The sequence below is a fragment of the Purpureocillium takamizusanense genome, chromosome 3, assembly GCF_022605165.1.
Source record: "Purpureocillium takamizusanense chromosome 3, complete sequence".
NCBI classification, from domain to species: domain Eukaryota; kingdom Fungi; phylum Ascomycota; class Sordariomycetes; order Hypocreales; family Ophiocordycipitaceae; genus Purpureocillium; species Purpureocillium takamizusanense.
Window position 1 is genome coordinate 1,854,010 of NC_063070.1, and position 18,765 is coordinate 1,872,774.

The window sequence follows — 18,765 nt, forward strand, 5'->3', positions numbered from 1 at the left end:
TACATCAGGCCTCTGCGCAAACATCACTGAGCGAGTCTAGGATCAAAGATAGTGGCCTGCCGATGGCAAGATGGACACGTGGAAGAAGAGATATGGGTATCATTCATCTATGCACAATGCCACGCCGCAGTTACGCCCAACAACGCCTGCTCTGCTCGGATGGCGAGCCTTCGCGGACTGCCTGCACCGCCTTTGCGTTTTCGACACGCTCACGCCCTACGCGGCCCCGCCGTGGCCAGGTCCGCGGCGGCCTGCGCCTTGGCCTCGCGCTCCTGGCCCCACTCGAGAATGATCCTCCGCAGCTCGAAGACAACCTCGACGGCGATGAGCAGGATGATGATGAGCTCGAGGCGCGTGCCGTGCTGCTCGCTTGACATCTCGCGGAGGACAGTGGCAATCTCCTGCGCGTAGTCCATCTTCTGGTTGAGGGTGCGTATGCGCACATTGACGTCGAGCGCACGCCCGACCTGGTCGTAGTAGCCCTCAAGGCCCAGCTCCGCGCGGCTGTCCCAGAAGATGTCGGGCAGCGAGTCGGTCAGCTCCGAGTAGTGGTTGAGGCGCGCGCGCAGGCTCAGCAATTCGCCGGTCTTCTGCAGGATGAATCGCCGGCCCAGCGGCACGCCGGCCCCCTGCGACAGCAGCGCGGGGATGTTGCGCGTGCTCTCAAAGTACGACGTCAGCGCCGTCTCGAGCACCGCCAGCTTGGTGCTGCGCGCGAGGCCCGACGAGAAGGCGATCTTGGCGAGCGTCGTGTCCAGCCGGTCGCCGTCCCGGTGCTCGCGCCGCGTGCCCAGCACCACCAGGTCGCCCTTCATGGTGCTCTCCGCCCGCGCCGTGTCCGTCACGAAGTCGAGGTCGTCCTCCTCGCACATCTCGGCCGGGTGCGGGTCTTCAGCCGCCCGCAGCAGCTGGCGCGTCACCACGTCCGGGGGCAGCGACCACGTCACGATGGTCCCGGACGGGAACACAAAGATGTCGCCGCCGTTGACTCCCTTGGCGTGCACCACCTCGCCGGCGTCGAACCCGGTGTTGTCCGGGTCGATGGCGAACCCATGCGACTGGAGAATCTCGAGCACGAGCGGCATGTTGAACGACTCGGCAATGCATGTCGCACTGATCTGGTTCGACGGGTCGCTCTCGTCGGAGCCCTCGGCCACGGGCTTGCCATCGGCGCCGCGCTTCGGCTGTTGCGCAATGATGGCCACTCGCCTGAGCGAGTTCTTGGTCGTCGTAGCCCGCGTGAGTTTGCGTTTCGCAGGAGCTAGGGACGCTGGTTGCTCATTCTTGACGGTTGGCGAGGGCGTCGGCTCAGCGTTGGAGGAGTCGTCGACGCTCGACAGGAACGGGTTCGAGGTGAAGAAATGGCGCCTACGCGGGAGGCCCGCCGGGGTCGTGAGGTGGAATGACCGCCTCGGCCGACGGCAGGTCACGCTGTGTATCTGGCGAGAGACATTGCTGATGAGGGATATCCTCGGCTGAGAAGTCCTCATGGTTTGGGTGGCTGCTTGGAAGCTGTCGAGTCTAGCAGCACAAAGCTCAGAGGCCGAAAAGTGGCGGCGCGAACCCATGTGGGGCGGCGTTGAGGGCCTTGCATGTCGACAAGCCTCAGGTGACCAGGCACGTGGCAGCAACCGGTACAGCGGCGGTGCAAGGTTGGCGATGGTCATCAACGAGACGGCCGGGGCGGCCGACGGGGCTGGGCTGGGCTGGCTGGTGCCGTGGGCCGTGGCCCCTGATGATGCGCTTCATGCTCACGACGTCACAGGCATTGCTTGGCAACGTGGCGGATGAGGTGGGCGATGACTGATGTGTGATGCTCCCGCCCACCAACCTAACAAGGCCGGGCCCCAGACGGGCGTCTTACAGCAAATTGGCCCTCCAAGCTCGAGGCCGCCCCAACCAGCGACGCCATGAGTGGCCAAACTGGGGCGCTGTAAAGTGACCACCACAAGGCACACCAGCAGGAGGCTGGGCGCTATGAAGGCCGCCGGCGACTCCGCTGGAATTAGGTACCACGCAAATGTACTAAGGTACCTAGGTAGGTAGATGCTTCGTACAACGCTGTAAATAAGCGCGGGGCAGCCAGGGGACCGCCGCCGTCGACGCCGCCCATTATTATCTTCACCGTCACACTCCGCTTCGCTTTCGTCTCCCCCATCCGCTCCTCTCACCTCCCCGTCTCCCGTCCCTTGTCTTTGCCCCCCACAAATCGACCGGGCACCTCTGTCCCTGTCGTCCCGACTTTTCTTGCGTCGCCCTCCCGTCGCTCTCCTCTCCTCGATTGCCCCAACGTGGCCACATTTCGCACCCTCATCTAAGCCGCCGCCATGGATCTGGACCCCAAGTACGACGACTACGACTTCCCGTACACCGCGGCGGAGAAGCAGGATGGCCACCCAGGCTTCCTCACGGAGCAACAAATCGCCCAGGTGCATCAGTTGCGGATGATGCTCGAGGCTGAGGGCTACACGGAGCGGCTGGACACGTTGACCATGGTACGGAGACATCACACCTGGTCTCCGCGGGCCATCTTCTGGACACGTCGCTGACGGAAGCAGCTCCGGTTCCTGCGGGCGCGCAAGTTTGACGTCGCCTTGTCCAAGCAGATGTGAGCAGGACCTCTATGTTTACGAGCCCGGCTGGAAGGAAGGCTGACCCCTAAGCAGGTTCGTCGACTGCGAGAAGTGGCGAGCCGAGACCAAGCTGGACGAGACGGTGCCGGACTGGGACTACCCCGAGAAGGCTGAGCTCGCCAAGTACTACAAGCAATTCTACCACAAAACGGACAAGGTAGGCTCTCGGTCCTTCGTGCTGTGCAATTGTGTCGTCCGCTGACCGCCATAGGACGGCCGCCCCATCTACATCGAGACGCTTGGTGGCATTGACCTGACGGCCATGTACAAGATCACATCGGCTGAACGCATGCTGACCAACCTCGCTGTCGAGTATGAACGTGTGGCGGACCCGCGCCTGCCCGCATGCTCGCGCAAGGCCGACAAGCTGCTCGAGACGTGCTGCACCATCATGGACTTGAAGGGCGTGACCCTGACCAAGGTGCCGTCGGTCTACTCGTACGTGCGCCAGGCCTCGGTCATCTCGCAGAACTACTACCCGGAACGCCTGGGCAAGCTGTACCTGATCAACGCGCCTTGGGGCTTCTCGACCGTCTGGAGCGTCGTCAAAGGCTGGCTCGACCCCGTCACCGTGGCCAAGATCAACATCCTCGGCTCCGGCTATCAGTCCGAGCTGCTCAAGCAGGTGCCTGCCGAGAACCTACCCAAGGAGTTTGGTGGCACCTGCCAATGCGAGAGCGGCTGCGAGAACAGCGACGCCGGGCCATGGCATGACCCTCAGTGGGCCAAGCCCGCTAAGTGGGAGAGGAAGAAGGACGACGGCAAGACCATCGAGAACACGGGCTCCGAGATCGAGAAGCCCGCTCCTGGCGCTGCTGACGCCGTCCCCACCGTGGAGGCCGGCGACAAGCAGACGGCTACCGCCTAGGTTCGCATCGATCGTAGTTCGGGTCAGGGCGTGCAGGGCATACATTCGAAAAGGGGACCAGGTGGTTAGAGGCGCGTATGGAGTAGAGGGAGAATGAATATACGTTGCGGAATCGGCCGGCGATGGCTCTCGCGCAGTCTGCCGACAGTTCTGGTGCGTAGGGTCTAACGTCTGCCATTGCCACATTCCACTGTGTAATAGATGTACTCGCGAAGAGACCGCAATCTATGGCTCAAATGAATTCGATTGGATATCTCGTCCTTTGTTACGCCTAAACGCCCAAGTGCTTGCAGTGTCCCGTATCCCTGCGCTATTTCTGTCCATCATCTACCGTCCGTGACGACGTACTTGCCAGCGACCCTCGCTCGCTCCATCTTGGCCACCACGGCGGGCATGTCCCTCTTGAGCCTGCCCAGCGCGTCCACCGCGCCCCCAAACGCAGCTTCGACAGCGTCCTGCCGCGGCAGGACGCCGATCCGCGGGCCGTGTTCTGCGGCGGCGGCGGCGGTTGAGGACGCTATGCGGTGGTGTAGTAGCTCCTCGTCACGATCGAGGCCCTCGCGCACGCGAGCGGCTTGCTGTGCGGCGGCGGCAGCGGGGACGGAGCGCTTGAGCGCGGCGACCTCCTCGAGCAGGCGCTCCTCCTCGGCGGTGCGGTCGGCGATGCGCTGCCTCTTGCGCGTGTCGAAGGGCTCGTACGCCGTGTCGTCGTGGTCCTGCGCGGCGGAGGCGCCGCCAGACACGAGGCTGTTAGGGACGGGGAGGCCGTTGATGGAGAGGTTCGGCGCGGCGAGGGAAAAGGTCTTGTCGATGTACTGTATGCGCCAGGAAGGAGTCGCACGTTAGCTTGGGATGCCACATGCTTGGCCTGGCGGCTTGGCGCGTGTGGCTACATGGCACTCAAGTAACGAGGAAGGAGGGAGGAAGGCAGGAAGAGAAAGGAGGAGGAGAAGGGAGGGGCAGGGAGGAGGAAGAGTTCCTAGGAGGAGGAGAGGGCTCACCTCGTTGACGAGCGCCTCGATCTGGTTGCGCAGGCGGTCCTCGCCGCGGTCGGCGCCCTCGACGGGCGGGAAAGCCTCGTCGATGCGGTCGGCGGCGGCACGACGGACATTGGCGAGCAGGTAGGCGAGGTCCTCGGGGGCCTGGAGCTCGATCTTACGCTGGACCTGCGCGACGACGGGGTCGGTGGCCATGGTGAGGGCTGCGCGAACGCGCGCGAGAGAGAGTGTGTGTGCGTGAGTGGTCCCGCTCCCCGCGCCTGCTACTGCCGTTGTGGGCTGCTTCTGCTTCTGTTGCTTCTGCTGCTCGCGGGTTTGTTCGCAGCTGGGACCCGGCGTGTGCGATGCTTCGCGGGGGCTGAAGCGGTGCGGATGAGGATTGCGATAGACGACGGGACACGCGCCGCAGCGTTGATTGGCGATGCTGGAAGTTACGAATGTAGGTACTAACTTAGGCACTACCTAATTTAGCGGGGGGTGAGGCGTCGACTGTTTACTTGCACCACGGTGTGGTTGCTGAGGTACAGTGAGTGGGTGGACCTCCACTACCTTACAGGTACCTATTTCAGGCACGCGGCAGGCACGCGGTCCATGATGGCCCTTGAACCTCGCGTACGGGTCAGCGCCATGCTGGACTCCGACAGACATTACGACTGCACTGCAATAACAGTACGAATTAACGGCAGTACTTCGTAAATACTGAGGTAGGTAGGTATTGTCCCTGAAATCTCCATGGCCCATTCAGGGCCCAGGGGCTGGCGCCGCAGTGGAGATTGAGGCTACATGGGATGGAAGCCCCCAGTCATTCCGTCCCGGATTTCCCTGCCATCAGCCTCGTCGCTGCGACCTCGACCAGAGCAGCTTCGTGCAAGCAGCGTTCGTCGCGGGGTAGAACGCCATGCCGCCAGCATCCGCGCCTTGGCATAACGCACAGCGAGTGGCTCATGCCGGTGTCCTTTCTTGCTGTCGAACGAGACGGTTTGCCAACCTAGGCCACGCTCCGCTTTCCATGACAGAGCGGGGAGGAGAGCATCGCACTTCCCCGATCACGACGGCCCCTTGAGCTCGGCAGCAGCATGTCTAATTGGATGAGGTCCAATTGGCGTCGTGCTGGTGATTTCCTGGACACAGGAGAGCGGGATGCCGGGGAAGGGGGTGGGGGAGCGTGTATGTACAGGTATGTATGTACTGTACGTAGAGGCTTGCTGCGAGGTACCTAGCACACTGGGAGCTCCGCGCTTCTTGCGTGCATGGCACGACAGCGCCGAGGACATCGCGGCGCCGGTAACTTTACGCGGGTCGCGTATATATTGCGCCCGGCGAAGCGAGATGACAGCGTGGCGTGCCTCTTGGTCGGGGACAAGCTGTGCCTGTCTGTGCCTTGGCTGGGTTCGATCAAATTACTGTTAGGCACCTGGCTTGGTAAAAAGGGAAATTTTGCATTTCATGCAATATAGATGATGTCTGGCTGAAAGGGAGGTTTGAAACCGAATTCCGCTTTGGTCGACTATGAAGCCTCCTAAAGGTACCATCTTCCCGACAACCTAGCAGCAGCCCATCAGCATTTCTTGACCGCGCCGGGGCCCTCTGCACAGCACCTTGATCCAAGACGATGTCCCCGCTCCCTTACAACAAAGGAAACCCCCCCTTTAAAATCCTCATCAAGGCGGACGTGTGTGCGCATCCGTCGGATGCAGAAGGCATCTCGCTGTCCAACCACCGCTCCCTACGCCTGCTGCCACAGAGATGGGCTTGCGCTAATAAGCCTTTGCCGTATGTTTTACCAGCCACCTCATGTGACCGGAAGGACTGGCAGGCTCCCGTTAGTGCATGAGTCGTAGGTAGTTGAGAAACAACTGTACGAAGTACGTAGGTAAGGTACCTTAGTACTAGTAGTACCATAGTACCAACTATTACAAGGAGGATGACAGCCCAGCCAGCCTGCAGGCCCCCCGTGGCAGAGTGGCCCGTGAGTGTGGGGTAGCAACGGCGTCTCGATGCGGGGCCTTTGACTCGACATGTTGGGCTGCTAATTCGAGGTACGTAGCCCCTGGATGGCCGTTTCACATGGCCCAGCCAAGGCCCGTGGGTGTCTTTGCCGGGCGCCAACGCCCCTCGAAGAACGCTGTGCCAAGATGGCCAACGAGATCCATTATAGCTCGCAGGGAGGCACATGCCCTCAGGCTCTCATGCGGGTCAGAGCCCAGTACACGCACGCATTCACGCAGTACCAGTGGTGCAAGAACATCGATAATAAGGCCCCGATCCGAGCACATCGGGGTCAACTCTGCTAGGTACCAACACGCCTCCCCATCCGTAACAAGTCGTAAATCGTACTGCCCATGTGCGCCTCGCCCGCGCGGCCTAGGCAGCCCGCGCGCCCAAGAAAAAGTTCAGAATAGCAATGCCAGCCCTATTCCGGGCACTCCGTACGTTTGCAACCAGGCCAAGGAGCGCACTCGCGCCCCGGCAGATCCCATCACAATCGCCAAACGCCGGGTCAAAGTACAAGGAAAGGGGGGGGGGTGGACAAGAGTAAATGCCCTCTCTAGCGCCAAGCTTCGTGAGAACGACGGGTCTAAGTGTGGCCGACCTTCAATGCGGCAGCATCTCCCTCGACTCCTCGTCGCTGAGCACGATCTCGTGCACCGGCTCGCAGTGATTCTCGAGGGGTTCGTAATCGCAGTCGACGTACGACGGTAGAAAGATCTCTGCATTGTGTTGGGTCAGCATGGTATTCCAGAGGCACACCCCCCCCGCGGGGGGTACTGACCTGGGTTCCAAGCGAAGCCCTGGCTCGACGACAAGTACGAGATCTGCTCAGGCTGTCAGCTAAGGCCGGGCTCCCAGCGCCAACGTCGCCCATCAAACGTACCAGCCGAGGCGGACCGTCAGGATCCCCGATGTTGATGACGGTGGACTGCTGCTTCGAAATGGCGGAGCCTGTTGAGAGCCAGTCAGCGGGTCATGCTTATGACGAAGCCACCCCGTGCCGGCCGTCGGGGGCGAGACAGGTCTGGGTGGAAAGGGAGGGGTCCGATTCGGGACCAGGGAACGCACTCAGCAGACTGGGACGCCGCGTGTGCAGCATCTTTGCGTTCGGGCTCGTGCATGGTGAGGATGGGGAGGGCGAGCTCGAGTAAGAGCTGCCCGACGAGCTGTCGACGGCCTTGGAGTGGTAGCCAGCCGTCGCCGATCGGCCGGTGGGAATGGTGATGGACGACGACATGGCTGCGGGACGAAGATGTAGGGACACGCAATAGCAGCCTAGTCTTCAGCGACCAAAAAGAGTTGGCAGGACGAAACAGCAGAGTCAGAGACGAATGTGCCCACGACCGACAGCGGACCGGTGACACAGGGCCTGGGAGGGGCAGGCGAGCTGGGTGAGGATGCGCGCAGCGATGCGATGGCCACGACGGGTATCTGACGCTGGTTCGGTCGGCAAGGTGTCGGTATGCACAGCGTACGGGCACGAAGAGGAGGCAGCAGAACAGAGGCGGGCTGGGTGAGGAGGAAGGATGCCGAGATGCAAGGTTCCGGCGTTGAGGTGGAGGCCACTTCTCGGCACGGGATAAGGTAAGGCAAGGCAAGGCACGGTACGTACTAAGATACCGCTCGACGTAAGGTACTTGGTAGGGTGTACTTGGCTGGCCAAATGGTTGGACGAGGTGGCGGAGGACCCTGGCTTCTGAAGCGCCGTTTACCTTCAAGCTTTAGTAGTAGGTACCTGACCTCCAGGCTCCTGCTACCGTGCCTACCAAGGCACTTGGGGGCCCAAGGTTAGTACTTGGTATTGGTGAGCGGGTGCCGGCCAAGGTGAGCCACTGTTCCGGTGAACGGAGGGCCGGTGACGTGAGCGTGACTGACTGACTGATGCCGCACCAACGTTACGACCGTGCCTGACCGAGGTGATGGCCAGTGCCTACGAACGGTCAGCCTTCATGCTCATAGTGGCTTCATTTCATTTCCTTTAATTTCTAGTTTTTTTGTGTTCTCAAGGTCGCATTTACCCTTGCGCAGCTGTGAATCTGGATGCGAAAGCTGATCCCCCGAGTCGGGGTACCTGCCGAACAGGCCCCAGCAGCGAGGCACGGGGCGGTCGGGAGCGATGACATGCCGCTCAATGCAGCACCCGACGGTAGTTGATACTCCAACCCCATTAGCCCCCCTTACTGATGTCGCCGATGGATCTTATCAGTGGGAGGTAGCTGGGACCTAAACCCACGCACGGCCCCCCCCGCGCCTCGGCAAGCAGGCACCGTGAGCCACTCACGCGAGAGAACTGGAGCCCAAAAGCGTTGGGCGTCCGAAAGCGGCAAAGACCTTGGTAATCCAGCCTCCGCGAGGTGCGCCACATGTGGCGCTCCTTTATCACGTGCAGCCCCGGAGCTTCGGCTGGGGTGGTATCATGACTAAGCAGAGTCCACTGCGAAGCCGCGAGGGCGACGTCGTCGCTGCTGCCGCCTGGGAGCTCCAGCTGTGCTGCAATCCTCGCACATCATCATAACCAACATACGCAGCCGCAGCCCGCCTGCGTTCAACGCTTGCCATCAACCCTCCGAGCGAGACTCGCGTCGCTGTCACACCATCAGCTTTTGCCAGTTGCACTAGAAAGCCACGCAACGCAAGGGTTGCCACGCCACGGGCGTCGCGTCAAGATGGGCGACATTGCAGTCGAGAATGCCGCCAACCATGTGCCGCCGCACAAGAAGGCGGCCCCTTCTGCGATTCCCACAATTGATGGCTTTGAGGGTGTGCCAGCAGAAGGTGGCGATGACTACTCGTCGCTCAAGAAGCTTCAGCGGCAGCTAGAGTACGACGATCGCCCCCCTTGACCTCGGGCAACCCGGCACTGACGTTCGCATAGGTACATCCAGTTGCAGGAAGAATACATCAAAGATGAGCAAAGGTGCGTTTGTCCCACGGCATCTCTATACGTGGCCGACTGTTCTTACCCCTCTTAGGAGTCTGAAGCGCGAGCTTGTCCGGGCCCAGGAGGAGATCAAGCGCATCCAGAGCGTGCCGCTAGTCATCGGCCAATTCATGGAGGCCATCGATCAAAAGTGAGTGCCCCGATCCGCGACGTGTCCCTGTCACGGTTGCTGAATTTGGCAGTACCGGCATCGTGCAGTCGAGCACGGGATCCAACTACGTTGTCCGTATACTCTCTACACTCGACCGCGAAAAGCTCAAGCCCTCCTCGTCCGTTGCCCTCCACCGCCACTCCAATGCACTCGTCGACATTTTGCCGCCCGAAGCCGACTCGTCCATTGCCATGCTGGGCGCCGACGAGAAGCCAGACGTGACGTACGCCGACGTCGGCGGCTTGGACATGCAGAAGCAGGAGATCCGTGAGGCTGTGGAGCTACCCCTGACACACTTTGATCTCTATAAGCAGATCGGCATCGACCCGCCGCGAGGTGTTCTTCTTTACGGCCCGCCAGGCACCGGCAAGACCATGCTGGTCAAGGCCGTCGCCAACTCAACGACGGCCAGCTTTATCCGTGTTGTCGGATCCGAGTTTGTGCAGAAGTACTTGGGTGAGGGTCCCCGTATGGTGCGAGACGTTTTTCGAATGGCGCGGGAGAACTCGCCGGCCATCATCTTCATCGATGAGATTGATGCTATTGCCACGAAGCGTTTTGACGCGCAGACGGGCGCCGACCGTGAGGTACAGCGCATCCTGCTCGAGTTGCTCAATCAGATGGACGGTTTCGACCAGACCTCCAACGTCAAGGTCATCATGGCCACGAATCGCGCCGACACACTGGACCCAGCTCTGCTGCGTCCCGGCCGCTTGGACCGCAAGATTGAGTTCCCCTCCCTGCGCGACCGCCGCGAGCGCCGCCTCATCTTCACCACTATCGCGGGAAAGATGAGCCTCGCCCCCGAGGTCGACCTTGACAGCCTCATCGTGCGAAATGACCCACTTTCGGGCGCAATCATCGCCGCCATCATGCAGGAGGCTGGCCTGCGCGCCGTCCGGAAGAACCGCTATAACATCATTCAGAGCGATCTCGAGGATGCCTACTCGAGCCAGGTCAAGGGTACACAGGACGACAACAAGTTTGACTTTTACAAGTAGGCTAGCGGCGTTTGCATGGTCATGAGGCATTATGCTGTAGAATCACAAAAAATCACAATACTATTGTACTTGGACCTCAGATACGCTGTGCCTAGCTGTCGTGTCTGCCAGGACTTCCCTATGACTCCAGCCTACTGCAGAACCCTTCTCAATATTTCCACTTGCACACTATGTCCCATACCAACCTTTGCTCGCGGTTGCGGACTTTGGTGGCAAGGCAGTGGCCCTGATTACACTGCAGATTCGACGATTAGCTTTGGCAGATGTACAAGGGAGTAGAAAGACGTGCTTTGGAGGCCTTTGGACAATCCATTACGCCAACTCTCGGAAGTACCTTCCACAATTTGCAATCCCCGTCTCCTTTCGATTCGTTTACCCAGGCGTAGTGGAACTCGCACGACTGCGACGTTACACACTTCTGCGTAGGTTCCAGTGATCGACCATGGTCAGCGAAACCACAACATCCGTTTTTAAATCTCTCTGTCTTTTTTTTTTTTTTTTTGAAAAAGAGGAAGAAGCTCTGAAGAGGTAATGACCCCTGGGCGGGTGGGTGCCACGAGAGGATGAGGGTCAAGAGGAGAAGGCAGTCGCGCGAGGGAGGGGAGGAGAGTGGGGAGGCAAAACATACCCCTACGATACCTCCGTCATTCTTCTCGTCCCGTATCTGCAGAGCCTCCTCTTCCGTGTTGACTATCGCTATAGCATCGCGTTCGCGGGTGATGCGAGAGCCACGGGCGGAAGAGATCCCTATGAGGAGAGGAAGAACGAGCAGAGCGGGCCTGAGGTGCATGGAGGGCGAAGAGGGCGAGAGGGCGAATAGAGAAGATGGTGCGGCTGTTTTTCTCTCTCTTTGTTTTTGTTGGCTCTCGGGGGAGACGGGGCAGCAAGGGACAGCCAGAGACGAGGAAGAGTAAGCAGCCAGGTTGGAGACTGGCATATAGTGGGAGCTAGCGGAAGGCTGCGCTACTAGGGAGAGGAGAAGGCGGTTTATATATGCAGAGGACGACGGAGAGACAGACAGACAGACAGACAGTGTGTGTGTGTGTGCGTGTGGCGCAGGCTCAACGTACGTAAGAAAAGCATTCGCATCGGGATTACTTACACGTAATGACTCTCTACTATCTAGGTATCAGTAAATGGAAAAACGCACCGGCCTACGCCGGCAGACCTTTCGTGACGCCCGAGACGGGGGGGAGAGCATGTGTCCTAGCTACCCACCCGAGGCATAGCTTGGCATAGGTAGACAAACAGCAGCAATCCTTCTCGACGTTGCGTGACTTTTCCTCTCCTTTTACTCCGTAACAGAAACCCAAATAAGGACAATGATAATAAGAAAACTCGAATCAAGCGCACCCAAAACAATAGCTCTACGTAAGATGGACAACAACGCCCTGGTCCCTTTGGTTTTCGATGTGTTTTCCTCCCCACCCATGGCGTATCTTGCGATTACATAGTCTTCTCTCTGTACCGGCCGTATTCCTCGACGCGTCATTCGGTGCGACATAGAGAAGTTATGTTGCCCCCACTGATACAAATAGGGCCTGTGTTCGCACTGCGGACAGAGCGCGCAGGGCAAATCCAGTCCTCGCTCCTTGGCTAGCGGAAACAGTGTGTCTGCAGACGCATCGTCGATACCGAGAGACACGTGTATGTAGGCGCTGCGATGGGGATTGTTCACGAGACATTGAGGCGATGAGATCTCGAGGCTGCAGAGTTCCAGATGTACAAGATCCCCAAGGCACAGACGCTTCGCAGGTATCGCAGGTTAATGGCGTCATTTCGATTGGTACATGAATTCCTTTTCTTCATCCGTCATGGCCATTTGCGCCCCCCTGTTCGTTGCCCTCTATACCATTCCTAGTTGCGGCGAGCTCGCGGCCGAGCACGCGTCATTCGAAGTCATGACCCAGCTCAGGAGCCATGACAACAAGGTGTCATACGTGAAACGCTGATATAAAATACATGAAAAAGCCGCAAGCCATTACAATTACCCATTACGCCGTCCATGCGGATGCAACGCCTGTGCTATGCTCGAACGTCGAGTGCGAACCTCGCGGTCGTGCGCTGGCCACGGTGGGCCGGGGTATAGGAGCACTACAGCTCCAGGCGGCAAGTTAAAAGAGCCAAAGCAGGTGAGCTGTCTGAAACGTATATGAACGTATATGTGCTCGTGAATTACGAGCTCATCGCGACGCCGGCTTCCAGGAGAAGGCGCACGAATCGGCCGTGTAGCTCAATAAAGAAGTCGGGCTGCCCGACAAGCTCCGCCAGCCCGCGGGCCTTGAGTGACGAAGCGCCGCCAGGCCCGCCCATACGTCTCGTGAAACCGCTGCCGCCGGTGAGGAAGCTGCTGCCACCGCGGTCCGTCGCAGCGGTTGGGGGGTCGAACGCTGACGGCGCCGGCTGCGGTAGTCCGCCATTGGTCAAGACGCTGCCGATCGGAGACGATTCACTGGCCCGCTCCGCCTCAGCCTCGGCCAGCTGCTGGATCCATGTCGCCATGTCACGAAAGTGTGTCGAGATCATTGAGAACGTCTTCATCGCAAGACGCTCCTTCTCGGTGCTGAGAGCCAAAAACGCGTAGATCCGCTTGTGACCTCGAGCATGTAGGTCTGGAATCCGAAAGATGTAGGCCGTCGTGTAGCCCGCCATGGCGTCGCCGAAAAAGATGGCGCCACCCGTGGCCGCTGACCCGGGACTTTGCGTTGTGACGAACGCCGGCGAGGTTACCTGGGGGGACGATGTCGGGGTCGAAGTCGAGGGGGCCCGGGGCAGTGTCTCGAAGGATAGGGCCCGCAGGCATGAAGCGCGCACCAGAGAAAAAGAGTCGGCAAGAAGGGGCTCATGGGTCGACGTGTAGCTGACATAGTGAAAGTGATGCGACGACCGCCCCGACGATGTCGACGTGCTCGAGCACGACGTCGTTCGTGAACTCGACGGCGCAGTCCGCCTGCTGCGGATTCGCCGCGTCACCTCGCGATCGCCATCCGTGTCGCTAGAGGATTGTGAACTCGGAGGTGACGCCGGTCCGGCACCGAAGACACGCTCAATGGGGGTGCGCGTTCGCAGTGTCGGCCCTTGGGCGTCGGTCACGTAGTCGTTGCCTCCCCCTTGCCGTCGCGGAAGCGTCATTGCACAATTGTCGCACGGGCCCTGCTTCTTGGTCACCGTGTCGTCATACGTTCGGCGGAAGCTCGAGTCACGACGAGGCTGCTGGAAAATGGGCCGCGGGCTGTCGGGAGGGGTCTCCAAGGGAGATGACGAGCCGGCTGCTGCAGCCGCGGCGCGTCGCAGGGCTGCCCGTTGCGCCTGGGCGTCGGGCTCCGACGCGGGAACAGACGCACTGCGAGCTATGTTCATATCACGCAGCGCATCGTTGAGTGCAGCGGCGGCGGGTTGTGACTGGGGCGCCGAGGTGGGCGCGCCAGAGCGTGAGCGGGCATCGCCAGGGGATTTGGCCGCCCTCGGGCTTGTCAGCGGATCCTCGAAGCAGATGGAGCAGGGGTTGCGCAGGCCCTCCGTGACCATCAACGGCGTCGGGCCGTGGGTGTCGCAGTAGTGAGCCAGACATAGCTGGAGGCGAGGTGTTAGCCAGATGTCTCCGCCCATGGTTTCCAAGTGCAAGGCAGCAAAAAAGCACAGAGAAGACGGCAGCAACGATCGACAGGGGCGAGAGCATCAATATTCAGAGAGCAAGAGGCGGATGCCGGGAGGACGCCGCTCTTCAACGTAGTCCACCGGACCTGAAAGTTCAAGCGGGATCACCCAAGTCCCAGGGGAGCCGGGGAAGCAGCTGAAGGCGGCAACCACCCAGCAACGCAATTAATAATGTCGCCTGCCATCTCGACAAGCTCAGGTGGCACTCGAAATGCAGCACCGACAGCATGTTGCGAGGCGGTGAGCAGACATGGTGTGAAGAGCGCAGCAGGAGGGATGCAATGGGGAAGTGGTGACGACAGCGACGCAGACAACAGCCACAGGGGCGAGCCGCTATAGGTCGCAGCTCGACCGTGGCCACTGCGGCTGGCCAGAGCAGACTGACGGGCGACGAGGCACGCGGGAGGAGGCGGGGGGGACAGCTGGCGAGATGCCTGGATGCACGTCTTATGCGGCCGCATGCGTGGCGCTTGAGGAGGCGGGCATGTGATTTCGAAGGACGGGCGTTGAGACTCACAATGAAGGTCATGGCGCATCGAGGTGTTCTCGTGCAGCCTATGGCAAATTCTATATGGTGGCGTGGAATGCCTCGTCGGCGCCGCTTCCCATGAGGGACGAGGCGAAGGAAGAGAGCCAGCAGGTCGAGGAGGAGCGCGAGTCTCGGGCGCTGACAGAGCGGCGGGCGGGCGAATGGAGGGGTATCGGAGACTGCGGATGGACGGCTGTGACGAGACAAGAGCGGGAACTGCAGCTGCCGTGCAGCTCGTGGACGCACGGCTGAGGGCGCTGTGGTATTGCGGGTGCGACGCGGTGCTGTGCAGCGCTGTGGTGTGCCGTTTGCGCGGTTGCACAGGCTGCGGGATTCGATTGGGGGGCCGGACTGGAGTCGCAGCGTGAGGCGTGTCGGTCCCTTGGAGCCGTGGAAGGGCGCCGGCGTTCTGGGATCTGGGAGCGAGTGTGGTGGGTAGGTGCCGGGGTCTGTAATACGAGGGGCCGATAGTCGGACGCCGGGCAGCGACAGGGCCAGCGCAGCGCGTCGGGGCAAGCAACCGAAGTGAGGCGGCGAGGCAGCGAGAGAGAGCACCGACGAGGGCGTCGACGATGCGGGAGCGAGGGAGGACGACGTTTTACGGAGCGTCGCGCCAAGTAAGTATGAATGCGACGACTCGCACGGGTGTGGAGGAGAGGAACGAGGAAACTGCGCGGGCAAAGAGACCCGAGTCGGTTATGGCAAGGCCAGGTCTCTCGAGGTATGGCTTGCCAGTGAGGTGAGGTACTTTTGGCTGGCCAGGTACGGTGCCGAGCGTCGCGCGGTACCAAGAGGTACCTAGCCGAGCAGGTGGTGTGGTATGGGGACGGAATCCACGGAAGACGAACAGAGTTTGGGCAGGCACGAAGGCGGGTTCGGTGTGGGTGGCTGCCAAAAGTGCTGGCTCATAAGGTACTTAGCTAGATGGTCGATGGTCTCTTTGCAAGCAGTTCCTTTCTGGCTCGACGCTTGGCTGGACTGGGTCGGGTCGCTCGTGGCCGCCCACGGAAAGAGGGAGGGAGGAAGTCTTGGAGGGGAAGGAGGGATGAGGCGACGGAGGCTACGCTGGCCAATTATTAACGATGGAGAGAGATGGGGAATACCTTCCCGTGAGAATCGCAGTGCCGTCTGGGATGGATTGACTTGACGGGAAGGTGCGTGCGCGGTGCCAAGTCGAATCACCCTTCAACTAAACGAAGTACGTAGTATACGTTAGTACTTACCTGAGGTACCTTGGTAGGTCGTGCCCTCACGTGCGGATTACTTGCCGTGCCCAAGTTGCTGGTAGAGCAAGGTAGTAGTAGATGATACCACAAACACAGTAGCAAGTTCAAGACGGGCGCTCGATGACACCGGTGAATGGATCAATCGCTCATTCAATCAATGGGTCGATCAATGAAGGCGTGCGTGCGTCAATGGAATCGCGACCCCGCCCGACGCGACCAACTCTCTCGCCGTTTGCCAGGTTTATTATTATCGCCCGCTTCGTCCGCGCCTCGCCGGCTGGCCCCAGCGCGTCCTCCTCCCTGCACCGTGCTCCCCTGCTTGCCAGCACCACCCGCCGTGCAACGACGACCCGCCCTCGCGGCGGCGCTGATGGCCAAGCCAGTCAAATGTCCTTCTAGAACAAGCTGCGGGAGCCATCACAGCGGGGTTGGGGGCACGGGCCAACCGGCTAGTACTAAGTTACTGTACCTGCGTACTTGGAAGGTAGGAAGCAGGAGGTCAGAAGGGAGGTAGGTCAGTTAGAGGTAGTACCTGACTGCTTGACCTCTAATAACTGCCCGTGCCGTACATTGGATCCTTCAGCTCACCGCGGCCACCGGGCTTGCGTTCCCAGCCGAACGTACCCGGAGGCGTGAACAAGTGTCTCGTCCCGCCGTTTCGTATGTTGACGATCACGGCTTCGTGCGCGCCAGCAGCTGCCAGATGCAGCAAAACGTAACGCCCTCCCTGGCCGGTCAGCATGACCGCTGTCGACGAACCTGCTGACGCCGGTCCATCAAATGCGCCCCTCCCGGTTGGATGCTCGCCCCTGCGGAACTGTGGGTGCCGTAGAAGGCTTCTAAAATTCTAAAACGCCGAACCCACTCTGTCGGGCGATCGCCGCGACGGCCGCGCCGGCCCCTGACGAAGGGTCCTCGCCTCCACCGTGAAGTGTGTCTACGTTTTGTCTTCCCGCTGCGGTGGCCGCTGGCAACTGCCGTACTGGACATGGACATCTGTAGCCTGGTGAACCGGGGGCCCTTCTACTTGGGGCCTTGCCTTTCCCCCCCCCCCCCTTCCCTCTTCCCAATCGTCAGCCCGGCGCCCGAACTCTTGGGACGCGGGTCGTCGCCTAGCCGGCGCAAAGGGGCAACTGAAGCGCAGATGGGCTCATGTTTCGGCCCTGTTTGACCTCCTCGACCCCCGGCGTCGCACGCGCCGGCCCTTAGACGGGCTTTTGCAGACGACAAGTCGAGCTGCACCCCGACCGACCGACCGACGGGACAGCCCGGTTGGGCCACGCAGACGCCCACATTACTACGGGCAAGGGCTGGCCTGTGCAGGATCCATGGAACCAAATCCCTGGTGCGCGATCCTCGTGGCACCCGCATCGCCCTCAAGTACCCCAGCCCAACGGCGTTTTATCGGTCCCTTATTACGCTCACATGCCACGGCCTCGTTTCACGGTGCGATGCCTGTCTGCCTCGGGTACCTCATGGGCCTCCAGCCACGCCACGGGTCGCATCTCGGCGCACAAGCCGGTCCGCGCGTGCTGGCCACGTGGTAGGCTTCCAGAATCATGGTGCGTGCTTTGGGCAGGATTGGACCGGTTTATTGCTAGTATGTGCAATCGACGCATTACTCCATCAGTCAGTCGACCGATCCCGGCTGACACTTGCGCTCCATGGCACTTGCCAACCGGTCTTAACATGGACACATTGCCCCCTTTGCGTTCAAAGACTCTGATGCGCCCCAAGGCTTCAAAATTTGATGGAAGCGGACGTCTGCCTGGAGCGCGAAGCATGGGTGGCGATGGCGCACGTCCTTCGTGCCTGTAACTGCAGGGTACCTGGGGACGGGGGGGGGGGGGGCCACAAAAAGGGACGCAGTCAACAACGGATGACACCGACAGGGTCTTCGTCCCGCGACCTGTACCACGTAAGTCGACTACCTCCTGCTTTTTTTCGCCGATGGGGCTTTTGCTTGGCGCGATAAACATTTGCGCAAGTTCATGGCTCGGACTGAAGAGAGGCTACAATATCCTTTTGCACTGCAACGAGCCTGGCGCATGATACCATGATGACCGGCAGCTGCCCGACGAGCCGGCACAATCCGTGTGTGTTGCTAGTACGTAGATATATGTCCGTCGGTCATGATCGACCCTGAACGGGACGCCTATGTTGTTGTAAGCTCACTGCCAGAGACGTTTACGATGCAAGTCTAGCAAGCGCTCTTATATTATGGTGCACATGATCATGGACTGGCGCGGGGCCAAATAAGTACTACACGGAATAGGTATAGTACGGTACACACCTACTTGCGTGTGCCTTTCGCAAATGGTAACGAGCGAGCGCAGACTCCACGCATGCAGTTATGCATTGTCACGGTATTGCGATGCATTGACATCATGACAGGCAAGTCTAATAATGCGCCCTTCACTGCGTGCGCGACACCACCGGCAGCTTCATATATATATAGTACTACGTAAATAACGTCATGGACATATTTCGGGGGGATTTTTGTCTGCATCGGTGGCTGGCCCGCATAAAAGTCCATGGCCACATTTGTTGGCTGGACTTTCTCGTCTGGACGACAGCCTACTGATTATGTACCTGAGCTCTGTACGTATGTACAAGAACCACCTTCGTAACTCAGTTTGCAACGTGTAGGTCGGGTACTGTATCCTGTCTCCCGTCATGGGAAGGCCACACACACACACACACACACACACACACACACACACACACCTCTGGTATCACTGGTGTATACACCCTTTCAGTTTGCGATCT

General features: G+C 60.1%; 6 protein-coding genes across 6 annotated transcripts; 2 read left to right on the forward strand and 4 right to left on the reverse strand.

Moving 5' to 3' along the window:
• Window positions 1-64: 64 nt before the first annotated feature.
• JDV02_004137 (uncharacterized protein) lies at window positions 65-1,797 on the reverse strand. The gene has a single exon (XM_047985323.1). It carries the CDS (start codon window positions 1,665-1,667, stop codon window positions 210-212), a length of 1,458 nt encoding a protein of 485 aa, XP_047841300.1. The 5' UTR covers window positions 1,668-1,797; the 3' UTR covers window positions 65-209.
• A 95-nt stretch (window positions 1,798-1,892) lies between these two features.
• SEC14 (cytosolic factor, phosphatidylinositol/phosphatidylcholine transfer protein) lies at window positions 1,893-3,882 on the forward strand. The gene is made up of 4 exons (XM_047985324.1): window positions 1,893-2,495; window positions 2,559-2,608; window positions 2,667-2,790; window positions 2,845-3,882. Exons 1-4 carry the CDS (start codon window positions 2,328-2,330, stop codon window positions 3,499-3,501), a joined length of 999 nt encoding a protein of 332 aa, XP_047841301.1. The 5' UTR covers window positions 1,893-2,327; the 3' UTR covers window positions 3,502-3,882.
• Window positions 3,659-4,922, reverse strand: JDV02_004139 (uncharacterized protein). Its single transcript, XM_047985325.1, has 2 exons — window positions 4,503-4,922; window positions 3,659-4,316 (listed from the first exon to the last, which is right to left on the reverse strand). The coding sequence occupies exons 1-2, from the start codon at window positions 4,692-4,694 to the stop codon at window positions 3,825-3,827; spliced, it is 684 nt and encodes a 227-aa protein (XP_047841302.1). The 5' UTR covers window positions 4,695-4,922; the 3' UTR covers window positions 3,659-3,824.
• Window positions 4,923-7,094: 2,172 nt separating this feature from the next.
• JDV02_004140 (uncharacterized protein) lies at window positions 7,095-7,728 on the reverse strand (the record flags this gene model as incomplete). Its single annotated transcript, XM_047985326.1, has 4 exons — window positions 7,095-7,210; window positions 7,273-7,315; window positions 7,375-7,442; window positions 7,560-7,728. The coding sequence occupies 4 exons, from the start codon at window positions 7,726-7,728 to the stop codon at window positions 7,095-7,097; spliced, it is 396 nt and encodes a 131-aa protein (XP_047841303.1).
• A 1,265-nt stretch (window positions 7,729-8,993) lies between these two features.
• On the forward strand, window positions 8,994-10,698 carry RPT3 (26S proteasome regulatory subunit 6B). The gene is made up of 4 exons (XM_047985327.1): window positions 8,994-9,312; window positions 9,367-9,408; window positions 9,464-9,562; window positions 9,615-10,698. Exons 1-4 carry the CDS (start codon window positions 9,158-9,160, stop codon window positions 10,582-10,584), a joined length of 1,266 nt encoding a protein of 421 aa, XP_047841304.1. The 5' UTR covers window positions 8,994-9,157; the 3' UTR covers window positions 10,585-10,698.
• A 999-nt stretch (window positions 10,699-11,697) lies between these two features.
• Window positions 11,698-16,055, reverse strand: JDV02_004142 (uncharacterized protein). Its single transcript, XM_047985328.1, has 3 exons — window positions 15,994-16,055; window positions 14,759-15,674; window positions 11,698-14,157 (listed from the first exon to the last, which is right to left on the reverse strand). Exons 2-3 carry the CDS (start codon window positions 14,768-14,770, stop codon window positions 12,760-12,762), a joined length of 1,410 nt encoding a protein of 469 aa, XP_047841305.1. The 5' UTR covers window positions 14,771-15,674; window positions 15,994-16,055; the 3' UTR covers window positions 11,698-12,759.
• Window positions 16,056-18,765: the final 2,710 nt, after the last annotated feature.

Coding starts and splice junctions, on each gene's coding strand:
- SEC14 (XM_047985324.1), top strand. CDS start 2,328: ATGGATCTGGACCCCAAGTACGACGACTACGACTTCCCGTACACCGCG. Junction 2,496..2,558: donor GGCTGGACACGTTGACCATG/GTACGGAGACAT, acceptor TGACGGAAGCAG/CTCCGGTTCCTGCGGGCGCG. Junction 2,609..2,666: donor GTCGCCTTGTCCAAGCAGAT/GTGAGCAGGACC, acceptor ACCCCTAAGCAG/GTTCGTCGACTGCGAGAAGT.
- JDV02_004137 (XM_047985323.1), bottom strand. CDS start 1,667: ATGACCATCGCCAACCTTGCACCGCCGCTGTACCGGTTGCTGCCACGT.
- JDV02_004139 (XM_047985325.1), bottom strand. CDS start 4,694: ATGGCCACCGACCCCGTCGTCGCGCAGGTCCAGCGTAAGATCGAGCTC. Junction 4,317..4,502: donor TCGAGGCGCTCGTCAACGAG/GTGAGCCCTCTC, acceptor TGGCGCATACAG/TACATCGACAAGACCTTTTC.
- RPT3 (XM_047985327.1), top strand. CDS start 9,158: ATGGGCGACATTGCAGTCGAGAATGCCGCCAACCATGTGCCGCCGCAC. Junction 9,313..9,366: donor AAGCTTCAGCGGCAGCTAGA/GTACGACGATCG, acceptor ACGTTCGCATAG/GTACATCCAGTTGCAGGAAG. Junction 9,409..9,463: donor TACATCAAAGATGAGCAAAG/GTGCGTTTGTCC, acceptor TACCCCTCTTAG/GAGTCTGAAGCGCGAGCTTG.